The following is a 17,367-nucleotide window of genomic DNA, read 5'->3' on the forward strand; positions in this document are numbered from 1 at the left end:
ACCTGGAGCAGTCTGCCATCGGCCAGCACCAGCCTGCTGGAATGGCATCCAGTCCAGAATGAGGAACCTCAGAGGGAATGCTCGTGTCACTGCAGGGGTTTGTGTCTGTCACGGTCCCCCTGCTCAGCCAGGCGGGCTCACTGTCAATTTGTCTGCTGGGAGGATCCACAGACCCCACAGCTGCGCCAGGGACAGAACTACAACAGTCAGGGTGAAAACCCAGCCATTTCTACACCAGGGCACGTTTAGGGTGTGATCGCTGAGGGCACACCAGGGCACGCCATTAGGAGCGTTTCTCACTCCTTCAATGAAATAAAAATCTGCCTTAGCAGGTGCTGGGACTCTGCAACTACTCCAGCAGTAAATGGGAGTCAGGAATTCTGTCCCTGCCGTGTGAAACAGAGGCAGCTGAGGCTGTTCAGTGATGCAGAAAGCCCACAGGAGGAGATGTGAGTGGGCAGAAGGAAGATGAGGTGGCAGAACGCGCCGGGAGAGGTCCCAGGGTACGTGCGCAGAGCGGCACAGAAATACCCCTGGAAAGGAAGGGCTAAGAATATCCTGAATTTCCTCAGCTGCAGTCTGCTGCAGTTCAGGAAAATGACATCATTGCACCACCACCACCACAGGCTCTGTAGGAGTTTCAGCTCCTGACTCCTTCCCACTGAGGAGGAAGGAGCTCCCAGCTCCATGGGACGCGTGCTGATGGCAAATTCCTCTCTCAGGAAGCTCTGGTTCAGCTCTTACTGAGGTAAAACAGAACCTGCACCCCAAATCACCCAGACTGCGACAGAAAATGAGCAGCACAGCTCAGGCTGCACGCTCTGTACACCTGAGGCTGGCTCTCTGTGCCTGGCAATGAGACTGCCTGTTTATCCAGCCTGGAACAGCACCAGGAGATGATCCCTGAAAGATCAACCTCATCCCACAGCTATAAAAACTAACAGCACCTGTTAAGGTAAAACACACTGACAAACCATGCAGGAGTTACTGAAGTGCCAGGGTTCACCAGAAGAGGATTTCTTTAAATATCTGTTTGACTTGCAGAGTCGTGCTTCAGGCACACAGCAGGTGGGCAGCAGGCAGCACGGGGAGATCTGTCACAAAAAGCACGTTTGTGCCAATAAAAGACTTCATCACCCATAAAAATGTTATATTTATCATCCCAAATTTGAGACAAAAATTGCTCCTCAGGGTAGGATTTACACCTCAGTAACCAGCAGATACCAGCTGTCACCATCTAGCCACTGAGTCAAGTTTGACCTCAAACCTGTTTATAATTAATTTCTAATAATTTATAATCTTACACTGCTGAAATATTTCTTGGAGGAGACATAGGGAAAGGTTTTAGCTCAGCACTATGAGAGATTTACAGGCAGAAGAGCTCTCTATAAAACTCTTACAACAGGGGAAATAATCTTCCACTACCTTTGCCAAACAGCCCCAAACCATTTCTTCACATGTGACTCAAGGGTGGAATATTTTAATTTGGCACTAAAAATTCCCATAGATGTTTCCCTAGTGCTGTTCATTCTTCTCAACATGCTTAAAATGAAAATATCTTAAACCAAATTCTCTCAGCAATGCCATTTACTATACAGATAAATAATAAACAACTCAGTAGGGAACAGCTCGTGAGGGGACAGAATTTCTCCAAAACAAGACAAAAGAGCAGAGGAGCTGCCAGAGTTCAGTTTGTAAACTATAACTGGACAGGGTTTTAAATAGTGTTAGTGCCTACACCCTGACAACATCCAAACTGTTCATATTTAATAGTGTTACACACAAACTAATGAACAAAAACCAATCCCAATGCACATGGATGCAGTTGAAATGGGGCAGAATCCTTGTGTGGCATTGAAGTGCTTATTTCTCCGTGGAAAAAGCTCTTTTCATCAGCGGCGGGGGTGCTTTTCCAACATCAAACATCATTTCCAGAGGGGGGTTGTTGAGGCAGCACCAGTCGGGGATGCGGCCAGTCTGGCTGTAATACTCCTTGGACACAGAGCGGCTCCCAAGGATGTCCTGGAGAGCTCCAAAAATTGCTCCTGCCAAAGGAAAAAAACCTGCATTAATTCCATGGAGAATTTCTCTTTCTACTTCTTCCCATCGAGAATCTCAACTCGGATATTTTAGCTCTGCCCCTAAATTTAAAGGGATTAATGGATACTGCTGCTTTCCTTCTCAGTAGCCCAGCTAGTCCCAAACTGCTTCCATTTATATCCCTGGAAAGTAACTGAAAACAAGGAATCATCTGCTCTCTGCTGGCAGCAAACCTGGCCTGGTTGACCCACTTCTTACAACAAAGTTTTTATTTGAAGCACTTCAACCAAACCCCGTTGTGCTCAATGCAATCTCTCCCCACCAAAAAAAGTTGCCCCACAAATTCACACCAGCTGTGAGAAGATTCAGCCCACAGCAGCCAGCCAGGGAACGAAAGCACCACAGAATTTGGTGCACAGAAACTCTTCTGGTTTGTTAACCCTAAAAATACAAGGTTTTACTCACTACAAACCCCACTTGGGTTTTTTTTTCCAACCCCTGCTTCCCAGTTGTCCCCATTGTTACCTCCCAGCCAGGCCACGCAGTTGGATTTGGCAGGGGGAGTGTGAATCCTGAAGGTTTTGGTGGCAAGAGCTTCCTTGTACTTGGGTTTCTCCACCAGGTGTCTGATCTCAGCCATGAGCCTGTGCAGGAAGCCCGGCAGCATCGCCGTGCCCCCGATCACCACCAGGTTCTCTGCCAGCTGCTTCCTGGTGTCTATGGGGCACTAATGCAAACAGGGACACCAAAAACCCCAGATAAATCAAGCTGCCTGAGCTTGAAGCCATTCAGAGGTCTCTTGGAAATTCAGTCCATTTCTATGCCCTCCAATTGGTGTTTTCTCATATTGAGCTGGAAAATAACCAACATAACGAGAGAAATGCAAAGGAAGTGCCTGGAGGTGCAGAGGTGAGGGCTCCAGGCACAGAACTTCTTGAACAATTTGTTTTGATAAAGAATTCTAATTGAAATGTTTGTCATATCAGCCAAGTCCATGGCTCTCCAATAAATTGCATCTCAGCAAACTTATTTAAATGGCATCAGTAGCTACAGGGAGCCAACTTTAATTAACATACATACACCACCACATAATGAAAATTTCCATTTATAGTGGTTTTCTAATGCATTTTTTTTTCCTAAATATAATAAGAAGTGAAGCATTTGTATACACCAAGAAAAAAATCTGCAGTAAATTTAATATACTGCCTGCAATAAAGATGTCTGAATTAATTTTATTCTAGCACAGGTAAACCAGCAGCCTGCAGGACTCAAAGTCATTTTTAACTGCAGGTTGTCCAAGGCTGGAGGCATTCCCTAAACTGTTTCTACTATAAAAATACCTGAACCAGTGAATCCAGGATCAAAGTGGCAACAGATGTCTCCTCATTATCCTGTTCAAAGAGGATTTCCACCACGGAGTCTCTGTGGCACAGACAGGAAGGGAGTGTTAATGAGCAGCAGAGCCACACCGAGCTGAACTCAGCACAGCAGAGCTGGAGATAACTGCAGCCCTCTGCTGCCAACGCTCTGTCACTCCTGTCACACAGCCCATGCACACGGCAGCGCCAGCAGGGAGGGGACAACCATGGACTCCTTGGGACAGTCATGGAATCCTTGGAAAAGACCTTTAAGGTCATCACATTCAGCCCTCAGCCCAGCATCAGCACCTTGTTCACCACTAAACCACGTCCCCAAGTGCCACATACACACGAGTTTTGAACACTTCCAGGGATGGCGACTCCACCACTGCCCTGGGCAGCCTGTTCCAGGCCTTTACAACCCTTCCAGTGAAGACACTCTCCCTGATACCCCATCTAAACCTCCCCAAGTCAACCTAAGGCCCTTTACTCTTGTCCTGTCCCTTGTCCCCTGAGAGCAGAGCCCAACCGCCCTGGCTACATCCTCCTGGCAGAGCTGCAGAGTGAGAAGGTTTCCTCTGAGCCTCCTTTTGTCCAGGCTCAAATGCCCTGCTCACATCACTAAACCTGTGCTATTATCAGGCTTGGACAATCATTTCTCTTCCCCCGTCCCTCCAGCCTCTCTGCTCTCGCCCTGCTCTTGGGGCTCTGGAGAAGCCACCCCCTCCCACGATGGGCTTGCACTGTGCCCAGCACACAGCTTCCATTTTAGAGGCATTAAAAGCATGTGCAAGTGTCTCATTAAAATCCAATTTTATGAAAATCGATGTGCTTTTAGAGTTCAAATATATCCTCGTAGGGACAAATACTCTGCCGTGGCATTTCTCACCTGATGGGGCCAACTACATGGAGAATCTTTTCTCCATCCAAAGGATAGTCCACGTCTGGAGGCGGTGAGGGGCGCTGCAAACAAAAACAAACTTGGATTATTATTTTAGAGCCCAAAAAGGCTGCAGCCACCTCAAGAGAGCAGGAAGAGCTGCATCCTCCACTCACCTCAGCACTGCCATCAATGTTGAACTTGGCTGCCTGGATTTTCAGCCCCCGCTGGAGATCGCTCACGAAGCAAGTGCGGACTGTGCAGAGGGGAAGGAAGAGAGGGGCACGAGTGAGGCCCTGGTGGATCCTTTCACCACCAGCAAAACCAGCCATTTTCTTAATCTAGAGAAGAACACACACTCCAGGCCCTTGCTGGTGCAAGATACTATCAAATAAATGCAAAGAGAAGCAGTGTCTACACTCCAGCAGAGTTCAGGTGCTCTCCAGATCACGAGTTAAACAAAGCTGACACTGAAATTATCTTGGAAATCCTGCCTGTCCTTTCTCACACAAGGTGTAAAGCCAGAGGGATGCTCCTAATGGTGCCAGGGGTTGTATCCTGCCTTCACTGCAGGCTCTGCACCACAGCTTCAAATGAGGCATTGCTCACTGCCAAAACAAGCTCCCACCATGCAACATTTTCCTTACTGCAGCTCTTCAGCACCCTGAAATTCCAGAGGGCTTTTCTGCTTCCAGACAACACTGGCAGAGCACAGCCTCACTTGTATCCCAGCTGCTACTGCTATTATACACTCAATTATTTGCATTTGGCACAGGTGAGCCAAATAAACTGCTGCCACAAAGAAACAGCCCTTCAACACACAGACAGCAACAATTTCAGCCCTAGCTTGGTGTCTGTGGTTCCAAAAGACTGCATAGAAAACACAGCTTAGCAGAAAAAGTGTGCAAGTCCAGGAATTAGAGAAGCAACTTCCATTTCATGAAGCACCAGCTACATTTATTTTGCATTTGACTGATGGATTTCCTCCTAGTTTGACCCAAGGGATACATACTAGTTACTGTTTTCTAGGAAAACACATTTTTTCTATCTGTTGCACATGTAACAATTACATAGGAACTCATCCAAGTTTTGCCCTTGGATGAAAGACTCTACTTTTCCTGATGTAGCAAATGTAGTTCTTGTCTCCTCTTGCCTACCTGAACACACCAAAACATATTTTATAAATACTTTTTCTTTGAAAAATTGACTTTAAAGCAAACTTGAGCCTTTCTAGTTCATCTACAAACAAGACTACACAACAATGCAATCCTCCTTCTCTGCCCACCTATCAAATATATCTAAAAGTTGCAACTCAACGACACAGAGGTTAAAGTGAAAGAGGAATTCAAAACCTGGCTTTGGTTTTGCTTTCAAAGAGGAAGAACAACCCAAGATCATCCAAGCAGTAATAAATACAGCAGAGAAGAGAAAAAAATTCCTAAATGTAAAATATTTTTAATTCCTAAGTGTAAAATATTGCACACTTGTTATTATCACACTCCACTGCACAATTTCATACACTAGAGTCACATAAAGCAAATAAATTTACCTTTTATATCCTCTACTATGTCTTCTGGGACTGAGCCTGAAACAAAAAAAAAATAGTTTCACTCCTAAATTCTCTTCCTACTTGAAAAAAATTTTTGTTCTAAGTTGGAATTGCATTTAATATATTAAACTTTCACTTTGACAGCAGCTTTCAAAGATTTCCAAAGCAGAAGAGATATTAAGAATAGAAATAAGTTTGTCTTTGCTCAAAACAGACTGAAAAATTACTATAGAACTTTTATCTCAGCCTTTATTCAAAATTGCTGTGTGAAGAGGCTTATCATAAAAATAATATACTTGTGAAATTACAGATTCACAGAATCACTGGGTTGGAAGAGACCTCCAGGATCATCCAGTCCAACCCAGCCCCAACAGCTCAACTCAACCCTGGCCCCCAGTGCCACATCCAGGCTTTGTTAAACACACCCAGGGATGGTGACTGCACCACCTCCCCGGGCAGCCATTCCAGAACTTTATCCCTATTTCTGTAAAACACTTTTTCCTAATATCCAACCTGTATTTCCCTTGGTGCAGCAGAGGCACACAGGTCCTCTGCTTCTGTCAGTGCTGCCTGGAGAGAGCCCAACCCCACCTGAGCACAGGCACCTTTCAGGAGCTGTGAGAGTGATGAGGGCAGCCCTGAGTCTCCTTCTCTCCAGGCTGAGCACCCCCAGCTCCCTCAGCATTCCTCCCAGGGTTTGTGTTCCCAGCCCCTCACCAGCCTTGCTGCCTCCTCTGGACATGTTCCACTGTCTCAAGGTCCTTCCCAAAGTGAGGGCCCAGGACTGGGCACAGCACTCAGGGTGTGGCCTCAGCAGGGCTGGGCACAGGGGAACAGTGACCTCCCTGCTCCTGTGGCCACACTGCTCCTGATCCAGGCCAGGATGCCAAGACAGAATTCACGCAGGCAGGCCACAGCAGACACAGTGAATCCTAAACCCATTTTATCCTCCCTTTCCCCAGAGCAGCTCCCAGCACAGATTCCCCATCCCAGCCCTTACCCATCACCGAGGGAAGGCTTTGTCCTTTGGCCAGTCCTGTATCCACCGTGCACTGCTCCAACAGCTGATACTCCAGCTCCCTAAAACAGGGCACAGGAGGGTGGGGAAAGACATCCATGAACCCAGCCTGGCCCTCTGGACTGCACCCCAGGGTCAGGACTCATTCCTTGCAGTTACATCCTTCTAAATATAAGCCTAAGGAGATCCCATACCCACAGCTTTTAGCACATCAGCAACAGCTGCACAGTTTTAACTCTAAAAATTGGATGATGCTGCAGCAAGTTAAGATTTAGAAAAAGGAATTTTTGCTCATGGTCAAAGAGGAACTTTCACAAATAAATCATTTGTAACCTGGAATGGGTAACTATGAACTTACTTGTGGATGGCCTTTCCTCCCAGGGGAAGGGAGCCCCAGCAACTCAGGATTGGAATTCCCTCATAGATCTACAGGAAGATCAGGAAATTCTCCTCTTTTTCATTAGCTTTCAGTCTGCTGGAATTAAATGCCTCTTCCCTTCTACAATCCATTGCATCAGCCACATTCTAACTGCTTTTGTCCAAAATTAATTTCTAGTTAAAAAAACCCCTCATGTTTCATGACAGCCCCACTGAAAATGAAAGGATACAGGCAGCACCAAGCTTTCTGCATAGCCACAGTCCAGCACCATGGCAGAGTTGATCCCCAGCGTCAGCAGAGACATCAGGTGACTCGGAGCAAACAAAACAGAAGGTACCTACACAGAAACCAAAAGCAAACTTGGCAGAAGGGGGAAAAAGAAACAAAAAAGAAACAAAGCACTGATGCCCCCCCCGAATGGCATTTTAAAAGCAAAACCCAAACAACTGTATCTTGAATTATTCCAGTACTAATCTGATGAACAAATACAACAGGATTCCAAATTCTGTGTCCATCTTTTTTGTGGTGCACACCAGGTACTTCAGTAGTGATGGATGTTGGAATGGGCTTGTAAGAAAAGCAAGTGTTGGCTATAAAACTCAGATCAAGTTTCTTATTGTTATAGAAAAAAATGAAAGAAGGTGGAGTACAGCTACTTCAAAAGCTGTAAAAACTTGAAGATGTGAATAAAAGAGCTAGAAAATCCATAAAAGTGTGACAAACACTGCTGCACCCAAACAGAAGAGGCTGTTTGAAACACTCGCACAAAAACAATGAGGAAACTCAAGCTGAAATTATATGAGAATTACTTCCTTCTCCCAGAATTCCATAAATCAAGTTTCCTAGAAAGCAACAGTTCCATCAAAAGAACACTTTGAAGTGTGAAATAAATGAGAAATTCCAATAAATCCTGCAATTACAGGAAACATGCTGACCCTCAACCCAGAGCCAGAAGGTAAAATATTGATTAATATCTATATTAATTAATAAAACCACTCTTTGCACCAAGTAGAAAAACAGAAACCAGAGAGAATTACATTTCCATCAGTATTAACTGACTTCTTAACATGTCACAAAGTCTCTCCATCAAAATATGACTGAATACATGAGCCATTTCCAACAAAACATTTTGCATGGGATGTGCTTTAGCTGAGATATTTTATTGCTGCAAAAGGAATTAGGAAAAAACCTCAAAAAACCAACTCAAATCTTTCAGCAAATTGAAGTCCTCAGAAAATTTTCCCAATAGTAAGAAAGAATCATGCAGGAGTTGGAGCTTAGTTGGTAAACTGTGCTGTGGAAGGACAGTGAAGTACTGCAGTCAAACTGGTTTCACTAGTTTTTATAGAAAACCCTTAAACCTTAAACTTTCTGAACTGAAGAAGCACGGAGTCACCTTCTAAAACATTCATGGTACAACCGAGCAAGTGTAGGAATGTGCCCCTATGGACAGAGTGACAGAACCTTCCTCTGTCCCCCAAAAAGGAAAGAGCCCAGAAGTTTCTCCCGGTGATCAGGTAGGAAAATCACTGATAGGACCTTGGGGACTTCACCTCAAGTTTGGGGACAGCTAATTGGCCATGAGCCAAAAGGTCCCGCCTGGGCCATTGAGTAGAAAAGCACAGAACAAAGAAGCCAAATCGATTTTGTGAGGTGTCTTTACCAGGAGCACAAGCCTGTGGCACCTGGCTCGGTTTGAGTTTGTTATTTTGCCTTTATTAAACCTCTTTTGTTCCTGACGCTGCCACATCAGCCTCCTGCTCCTTTTATGCCTCCTGATGAAAGCTGAGCTATTCTGGGGTGTAGTGTTGGGGTGCTGAGAGCTTAGCAGATCGGCTCGAAACCCCCCGGGCCAAACGCTACAAGCAAGAATTAGGTTCAGACTTTTCTCAGAATCCTCGACTGGTTGGGTTGGATGGACCTTAAGGATCACTCAGTTCCACCCCTGCCACGGGCAGGGACACCTTCCACTGTCCCTGGCTGCTCCAAGCCCCATCCAGCCTGGCCTGGGACACTGCCAGGGTAGCCACAGGTTATTTTTCCCCACAGCTTTTCTTCAAAAAGACCGATTAGGCAGAGCAGGTATTTGATTTCAGGTAAGTTCTTCTCTAAATGAGCTCAGCCATGCGCTGGGCAGATATTGACTGTGGCAGAAATCAGGAGACTTGCTGACGGGGCACTAAGAGGAGTTTAAATATAAATCCTGGCTCCAGGCAGTGCTCAATGGGGATTATTGGATCTGTCTGGGACAGTGCACTGTGAGCTGTATTATCTACAAGCCAGGGAAACCTTGCAGAGCCTCGTTAATTGCTGCTGCTTCGCGGCCTCACGAAGAGTCAGAATGGAACAAAAATGGTCTTTAATCCAACTTCCATGCCCTACTTCCTCACACCATCACCTGAATTTTCTTCCTTATGCCCCTCACTCTTCTGCTACTATTTCCATTTTTATTTCCCACATCTGGTATTGACTGTAAGCAAAATTTCTCCTGGCAAGCGGAGCAAATACACCCATTTCTGTCAAACACTTACCTCAAAATGCTTGAAAAGGACCCTGGTGAGGGTGTCCCTGAAGTGGGAAGGGCACAGGACTGACTCTATGATCACAACACGCCGGTCCCTGGGATTCACCAGCAGATGCCTGAAAAAAGACAAGATGTGCAAAATAAAACTGGGAAGTTTCAGCAGATATTATGAGACCTATCCTACAGTTATATTCCATTTTCCTCAAAAATCCTCAAGATTTGCATTTAGATAGCATTTGCTACAGCAGACCCCAAAGATTTTCACAAATCTAAAAACCTCAATGCTTTCCTAAAAGAAAATCAGGACATTCATTATACATTTCTAAATCAATGTAAAGTAATACCAAAATAAGCCATCAGTGGCTCATCCAGTGTCATAAAGCACATAAGAATGATGATACTCTGATGCTCAGATGCTCTGATTTCAGAGGAAGAGGATGAAATTGTCCTGATTTCAAATGCAAAGGGGTGGCCCAGGGCAGGAGAAGGAAACAACCCAGCCCACAGCAGATCTGAGGCACAGGAATTAAATCCTGGTTTCCCTGCGATGGCTTTCACTGGGTAAAAATACGGATTGGAAGCACAGAGAAAAGACCAAGCCCAATTTCATTATTCACTAAGGGTACTAAAAACAGAATAAAGGGATGTCCTGCTGAGGTAAAAACATTCCACAGGTAAAGATTCCTCCTTCCAAACCACTGTGGAGAGGGCTCTGCACTGACAGGAGCTGCAGCCCCACCAAAATCAATGCAGCTCCTGAGGGAATGCCTTGCCCTTCTCAGGCCCTTTATAAATCCCTCAGCTGAAAGGTAATTTATCAAACGCTTTCTGCTTCTCCAGAGCAACTGCTGCTGCAGGACAGGAACTGTCTGTAAGATGCTGGAACCCAGGACATCCCTCTGGGTGCCCTGGATGGCCAGAGCCGCTGGCAGGGGGCTCTGAGACCCTGGCAGCAGCCAAAGACACACGTGGGGTTTTGATCTTAGCCCGTGGAGCAAATCACCAACTCTGTATGAAGAATTACAAGCCACACACACGAGTTTAGATAGCACAGTAGAGATAATCACGGAGTGAAAGGAAGGATTTTTGAGTGCTGTACAGGGGGGTTTTAAGCCTTGTACGCAGGGGTCCAAGTTTTGTACATGGGGGTCAGGGGTTCTAAGATGGAGGGATTTGGGTGTGCCCTGTCCTCCTTCTTTCTCCTTCCCAGCCTCCATGTCTTTGGTGATGTTGGCACTCACAGATTGGTTTAGAGTAGAAAGTCACCATTCAATATAGATAGTAGGCATTGGGGAAAAGTACAAACATGTAACATGGAATGTGTGATATCAAAGATGGCAGCAGCCCCTGGGAGGGCAGAGTGCCTTTGTCTGAGCTGCTGAACGGGCCACAGCAGCTCAGGAGAAGAATCTTTAGATAACCAACAATAAACAACCTTGAGAACAGACAACAGAGGACTGCTGAGTCTTTCTTTGAAGGCACGGGTTGGAGGAGGGACTTTTCCATCTTTCGGGGTCACCCCAATCCAGGGCATGAAACCCCACAGTAAGAGAGCTGGATCTCAGCACCACCAGCACCAACACAGCCAGGCAGCCCCTTGCACAGCCTTATCTCAGTCTTCTTATCTAACCAGGCAGTGCCCAGCCCCTGCTCAGAGCCCTGGAAGCGCTCAGGGAAGGCCTGCAAGGTCTCTTACCTGAAATACAGCATGTGGATAAATTCCTTCAGGTAGGAATACAGCTCCTCTGTATTGATGTTGTACTGAACCACCCTGACAGGCTGGCAAGGGAAAACATCCACAGTCAGCTCAAATGCTGGGCAGTGATTAATTCTATACATATATATATATATATCCACATATGATATATAAAGAAATATATAAGATACATACATCATATATATTCAATCTGACATTATCTATAGATACTCACTCCTGCCTCATTTGCTCTTTGTCCTTAAAACATCACATAAACCCACCCTAAAACTGAATTCCAGAGTTAATTAATGCCAATTTTTCATACAGGCAACTTAGAATTAGTTTTCCAACCTCTACTAATTATTATTATTATTATTACTATTATTATTACTATTATTACTACTATTATTACTATTATTACTATTATTTTACTATTGTTATTTTTATTAATTTATTACTATTATTACCATTATTATTATTAATTTGCATAATTCTTTTATTATTTTATTACTACTGTATTATACTTTATGTATTTGTTATTATTTCTCAAGAAATGCCCCAAAACACAAGCTCCATGGGGGTTGAGCTCTGGCATCACATTTACCTGCACCTACCCAGAGTTTTCAACAGCAGCAGTTAAAACAATGAAAAATCTAATAATATTTCAGAATACTTCATTCAGGCAGTGGAAAATGGCTTGTGATGGATAGGAAAAAAAGCATCTGCCAATTCCTTCTATGCCCCAACACACCAAACAGCACAAAACCAGCTCACCTTTGAGACATCAGGTTTCTTGATTTCACTGGGGATGATGCACCTCGGCCCTGTTTCTCCTGCAAACCCACACCTGGAAGAAAATGCTGATTTTATTAAATTATTTGAAGTCACCTCTTGACCCCCCTGAGCCTCGGGACCATCACAGAGTAAGGAATGAGGGAATTCTTACTGCACAGAGGGGTTTGGCACAGTTTTCCTACCCTGCTTGGAGATAAATTTAAAGATGGACTAAAAGATAAAGGGTTTGTATCTTTTTAATCGACTCTCTCAACAAAAGCATAAAAAAAAGCAGCAACCCCAAACCAAACTTTTCAGAAAGCCCCCTGGTCTTCCTCAGACACACAAGAACCATGGGCTGAAGAAAGGAAATTAAAGCAAAATTAATTCAAGGTTTATTTTAGTCTCAGGGCCTGATATTCGTTTCACCCCTGTCACTCCCAGTAACTACAAATCTCTGAGGAAAACTACAGTTTTCTGTGAGGCTGCTGGACTTGGAGCAGCTTTTTTAATGCAAACTTTTTTCAATGCAAACTTTTTAAAATGCAAACTTTTTTTTAATGCAAAAAGCCATTTAATGCTTGATTCTGGTATTTGGCAACTGTCAACGTGCTGGATCATTTCAGAAAAAAAAATATAAATCTTGAAACAGCCACAATTCAGAATTTAGTGCTCTTCTTTTGTCTCAAACAGATGCAGTCCCAGTGTGTGCAGGCAGTTTTCCTTGAACTTTCAGCTAATTTCAGCCTTATGTGGAAGGGAACAAACATTTCTCACACAATTCAGCTGCTATTACTTCTATCTGAATGAAGGCTGGAAACAGACCCTAAAAACACGTTATTCAGGGTATTTCCAAAAGAGGGCTTTATCGGATAAACAATGCCCAAGGAATAAAAGCTCACAAGCACCCCGACCTTGGGAACAGCTGTCAATGGGAATCCACAGAAAGCCACCCGTGGGAATCACCTGTCCCCATCCATGAAGGCTCTGTAAAATCCTCCCATTCCCAGGTAACAAAGCTTTTGGCCCACGAGGTGGAATTCTAAAAAAACAGCGAGCATTCCTGCTTCAGCACTCGAGCTAGATCTTGTTTTAATCTAAAACACAAGATTAAAAACGTAGGCTGGTTATTACCAGCTCCACAGCACACAGATCAAGACAGGGGGAAACCTCACATAATTATTCTCAGAATAATGGTTGGGATGGGAAGGGGACTGTAAAACTTTCTAATTCCATTCCCTGCCATGGCAGGGATGCCTTCCACTATCCCAGCTTGCTCCAAGCCCGTCCAACCTGGCCTGGACACTTCCAGGGATCCAGGGGCAGCCACAGCTTCTGTGGGCACCCTGTGCCAGGGCCTGACACCCTCAGGAATTATTTTTCCCATGTTCTCTGGCAGTGTGAAGCCATTCCCCCACTCCCTGTCACTCCAGCCCCTTGTCCAAAATCCGTCTCCAGCTCTCCTGGAGCCCTTTAAATCACTGCAAGGGGCTCTGAGCTCTCCCTGCACCTTTCTCTTCCCCAGACCGGACACCCCCAAACCCTCAGTGCGGGGCACTCACTTGGTGAAGGCCTGTCCCAGGTCGATCACCACGGCAGTTTTCTCCCCGCCGCTGCCGAGCCCCTCGTACAGCGGCATCGCGGCGCGGGCTCCCTTCCTCCCTTTCTCCCTTTCTCCCTTCCCCTTTCTCCCTCCTCCTTCCTCCCGTTCCCTTCCCCGTTCCCCTCCCTCAGCCGCCGCTGCACGGGTCCTTCCTGCTCCCCCGCGCTCCGGGCTGCCCGCGGCGCCTGTCCGCCCCGCCGCCTCCCCGCCGCCTCCCTCGGGGCCGCGCCGCCGCTCCCGCCCCATCCTGCAGGGCTCCGGCGGGACCGGGAGCGCCGCGGTGCCGGCGGCGGGCGCGGTGCGGGGCGGCTTCCCCTCAGCTCCGCTCCGGCGTTCGGCTGGGCAGCCGCGGGGAGCAGCGGCGGGGCCATGGCGGGGCCGCAGGGGCGGGGCCCGGCGTGAGGGCGGCCGGGGCAGCGCGGCCGGGGCTGCTCCCGCCGGGGCAAAATCGTGACAATCACAGAATCGTTTAGGCTGGAAAAGCCCCTCAAGGTTATCGAGTCCAGCCATTGCGCCGTTAAGCCATTGTGAGATACAAAGCTGTGTTTCGTGTCAGGTACATACAGGCAGCGTGTGTGCTTATGATTGTGATATGTATAGAAACTGATCATGAGACAATTAAAGGATGAATTCCAAAAAAATAACTGAGGGAGTAAAGCATGGAAGAAGGCCTTTGAACTTATCCTTTGTTTGCAATTAACTTTTATAGCATCTAAAATAAAGCTTTAAAGATGTTGCTACTGGACAGGAACTTTTTGCACGTAGCTAAGCATTAAACAGCTTTGCAATAATAACCTTTTGAAGTATAATTTTAGAATATTACTTGTAGTAAAGAACTTTAAAAATATAAGTTTAGAATATATGTAAAGGAAATATGCTTATCTCAACACCTTAGCAAAACAGTAAAAAGCAGCTTGAGAAAGGAAGATGAACATCAACCCAAGGATTGATGGATTCGACCAAAGGAAGCTGGACATCACTGCTATGAGATTTATAGTCTTTGCAATTAAAAGGTGGGCCCACATCTGGAGTCTGGACCGCACCAGCTGGAAGACCTCTTTCTTCTTTCGGAAGTCGGACCCCACCATCTGGGAATACTCCTTTCTGGGGTACATCCTGAGAAAACTAACTCACAATAGTGTATAAAATTGTGGCGTAAAAATTAAGAATAGAAACTGCTAAAAAAAGCTTATGTGTGCCCCTATAAATATCTGTACGCCCCAACCATCAGTGTGCAGTTGGAGGGAAAACTTCCCCCACTGTACCCAGCGCTGTTTTGCTCATACTTTACCACATTAATTAATAAATTAGTTACTGCTTGAATATTGGCCTAGTCAAGCTTCTTATTTTTAACACCATGTCCCCAAATGCCGCATCCGCATGGCTTTTAAATTCACCCAGGGATGGGGACTCCCATCAATTCCCGGGGCAGCCGGTGCTGCTGGGACTGCACAGCCCTTTCTGTGAAGAAACTTTTCCCAGTTTTTCCACCTAAACTGCCCATGGGACAGCTTGAGGCCATTTGTCCTTGTTCTGTTCCCTGGATCAGAGCCCGATCCCCCCCAGCTGTCCCCTCCTGTCAGGAGCTGTGCAGAGCCACAAGGTCCCCCTGAGCCTCCTTTTCTCCAGGCTGAGCCCCTTTCCAGCTCCCTCAGCCTCTCCTGATGCTCCAGCCCCTTCCCCAGCTCCATTCCCTTCTCTGGACATGCTCCAGTCCCTCAGTGTCCTTGTGAGTGTCCCAAAACTGCCCCAGTGGGGTGTTTGTGAGGTCCCCAGAAAAAAGGAGGAATTGAGAATCTGACTCCATGTCCTCAGAAGGCTGATTTATTATTATATTACATTATATGATATGAATACTATACTAAAAAAAGAGAAAGGAAACTCACAGAAGGCTTAACAAGAATGATAATGAAAGCTCGGGACTCCTCAGAGCCTCGACACAGCTGGCTAGGATTGGCCATTAAGTAAAAACAATTTACACGTTGGATGAACAATCTCCAGACCGCGTTCCAAAGCAGCAAAAGATGGAGAAGCTGAGGCTTCTCAGCTTCCCAGGAGAAAGAGTCCTGGCGAAGGGATTTTTCAGAAAATACGACAGTGACACCCCAGGACTGGGGGATGTCAGCACAGAGGGACAGGCACTGCCCTGCTCCTGCTGTCACGGATGACACAGAAACAGCCACGTTTAATGCAAAAAGCCATTTCTATGAGGTTAAACGCACAGTACCCTCAGGGTGCAGCATCCTGCCTCCTGAACAGAAATAAAACAACTCAGGGACGAAAAAAGCCACATCACTCTGCTGCTCCAGGAGTGTGGAGGTTGGGAGTGAAGATGGGAGCTCAAAATACAGTGAGGATAGAAATGACAAACCCCATGGTGGTAGCAACCTGTGCAGGGCCAGGGGTTGGACACAGTGATCCTCGTGGATCCCTTTCTGTGAAAAATGCTTATTTTAGGATTGGCTTTTTGCAAATATTAAAATGAATGTTATATGTGTTATGTTAAAAGTTATGCTGTGTTAATTTTCTTAAGTAGCGTGTTAAATATAGCTTTAGGTTATAACACAATGTTAAAATAGAAGCTATGCTATGTAAGGTACTTTTTTAAAGAGAGGACTCACACCAAGACAGCAGCCACAGGACACCTAAATCTTTCAGAGAAAGAGAATTTATTGCTGCATTATCAGAAGAAACTAACTTCTTCCCGCCTTGCTCAGCCATGATTCAGAGAAGAAGCTGACACTGACCAGACAGAATCCTTTGTTTGAATGGAATTCATGTATGAGGTGTATGAATATGCAACAGGCTGCTGCTTTTAAGGGTTAATCCTCTGTTCACATGTGTCCTTTTTCGGGCTTATTTTGCCCAGAAAGAGGTACCTGGACCGTCTGTAAGTCTTTGTTTTTATTGTCTCGTATTGTCCTAACCCTAATTGTCCAAATTTTTATTACTCTAATTATTTTACTATTTTTATAAACATTTTATTACTAGTAAACTTTTAAAATTTTTAAAACAAGTGACTGGCGTTTGTCCCACTTTCAGCTCAGGACCCTCTGGAATCCATGCTTTCAAGACTGGGTGGCCTGAGACAGGTGACCCGAGAGGCAGGAGATCATCTGTCCTTAGTAGAACGAACCTAATCAGTAAAAGGTGTTCTGATGAATCTTGGCTGTGGTATGTGTCTCTCCTTGACTGGATCTCCTGGCTGGGAAAAGGGAATTTCTAACAGACTTTGGTCAGTGTAATTCAAATTTGGGATAATTTGTGGAAGAGATTCCAAAGGCAGCGCTTGCCCCGCTCCCAACAACCATCTTCTCTCCTCTGCCAATCCTCCCCTTCCCCTCAATACCCACACTGTAAAGCCTGCTGCTCTTCAGGCAGTTGTGATGCCCAGGAGGGTGACTGTGGCCCTGCTCACACCCCCAAAGGAGGAGTCCTGGGTATTTATTTCAGCCAAGTGCACGAGACCCATTTCTTCTTCAGGGAAGCAAAATAAGCATTGGAAAAGCAATTAACTGGGGAGTTGGGTCTAGACATTCGCTCACT

General features: G+C 45.7%; 1 protein-coding gene across 1 annotated transcript; it reads right to left on the reverse strand.

Annotated features, from left to right (window-relative positions):
* Positions 1 to 1,268: 1,268 nt before the first annotated feature.
* ACTR10 (actin related protein 10) lies at positions 1,269 to 13,966 on the reverse strand. Its single transcript, XM_038137904.1, has 13 exons — positions 13,781 to 13,966; positions 12,219 to 12,291; positions 11,445 to 11,527; positions 9,756 to 9,864; positions 7,454 to 7,561; positions 7,204 to 7,271; positions 6,828 to 6,907; positions 5,828 to 5,863; positions 4,455 to 4,534; positions 4,288 to 4,361; positions 3,381 to 3,462; positions 2,566 to 2,767; positions 1,269 to 2,045 (listed from the first exon to the last, which is right to left on the reverse strand). The coding sequence occupies exons 1-13, from the start codon at positions 13,855 to 13,857 to the stop codon at positions 1,864 to 1,866; spliced, it is 1,254 nt and encodes a 417-aa protein (XP_037993832.1). The 5' UTR covers positions 13,858 to 13,966; the 3' UTR covers positions 1,269 to 1,863.
* Positions 13,967 to 17,367: the final 3,401 nt, after the last annotated feature.

Source organism: Motacilla alba, chromosome 5 (assembly GCF_015832195.1).
Source record: "Motacilla alba alba isolate MOTALB_02 chromosome 5, Motacilla_alba_V1.0_pri, whole genome shotgun sequence".
In the NCBI taxonomy this organism is placed as follows: Eukaryota; Metazoa; Chordata; class Aves; order Passeriformes; family Motacillidae; genus Motacilla; species Motacilla alba.

Bases quoted from the DNA above. Each gene is read 5' to 3' on its own strand.
- ACTR10 (XM_038137904.1), bottom strand. From the start codon at position 13,857: ATGCCGCTGTACGAGGGGCTCGGCAGCGGCGGGGAGAAAACTGCCGTG. The intron at 9,865-11,444 runs GTAAGAGACCTT...GTCTTTTTTCAG, and splicing joins ATCCACATGCTGTATTTCAG to GCATCTGCTGGTGAATCCCA. The intron at 4,535-5,827 runs GTAAATTTATTT...CCCTCTGCACAG, and splicing joins CATAGTAGAGGATATAAAAG to TCCGCACTTGCTTCGTGAGC.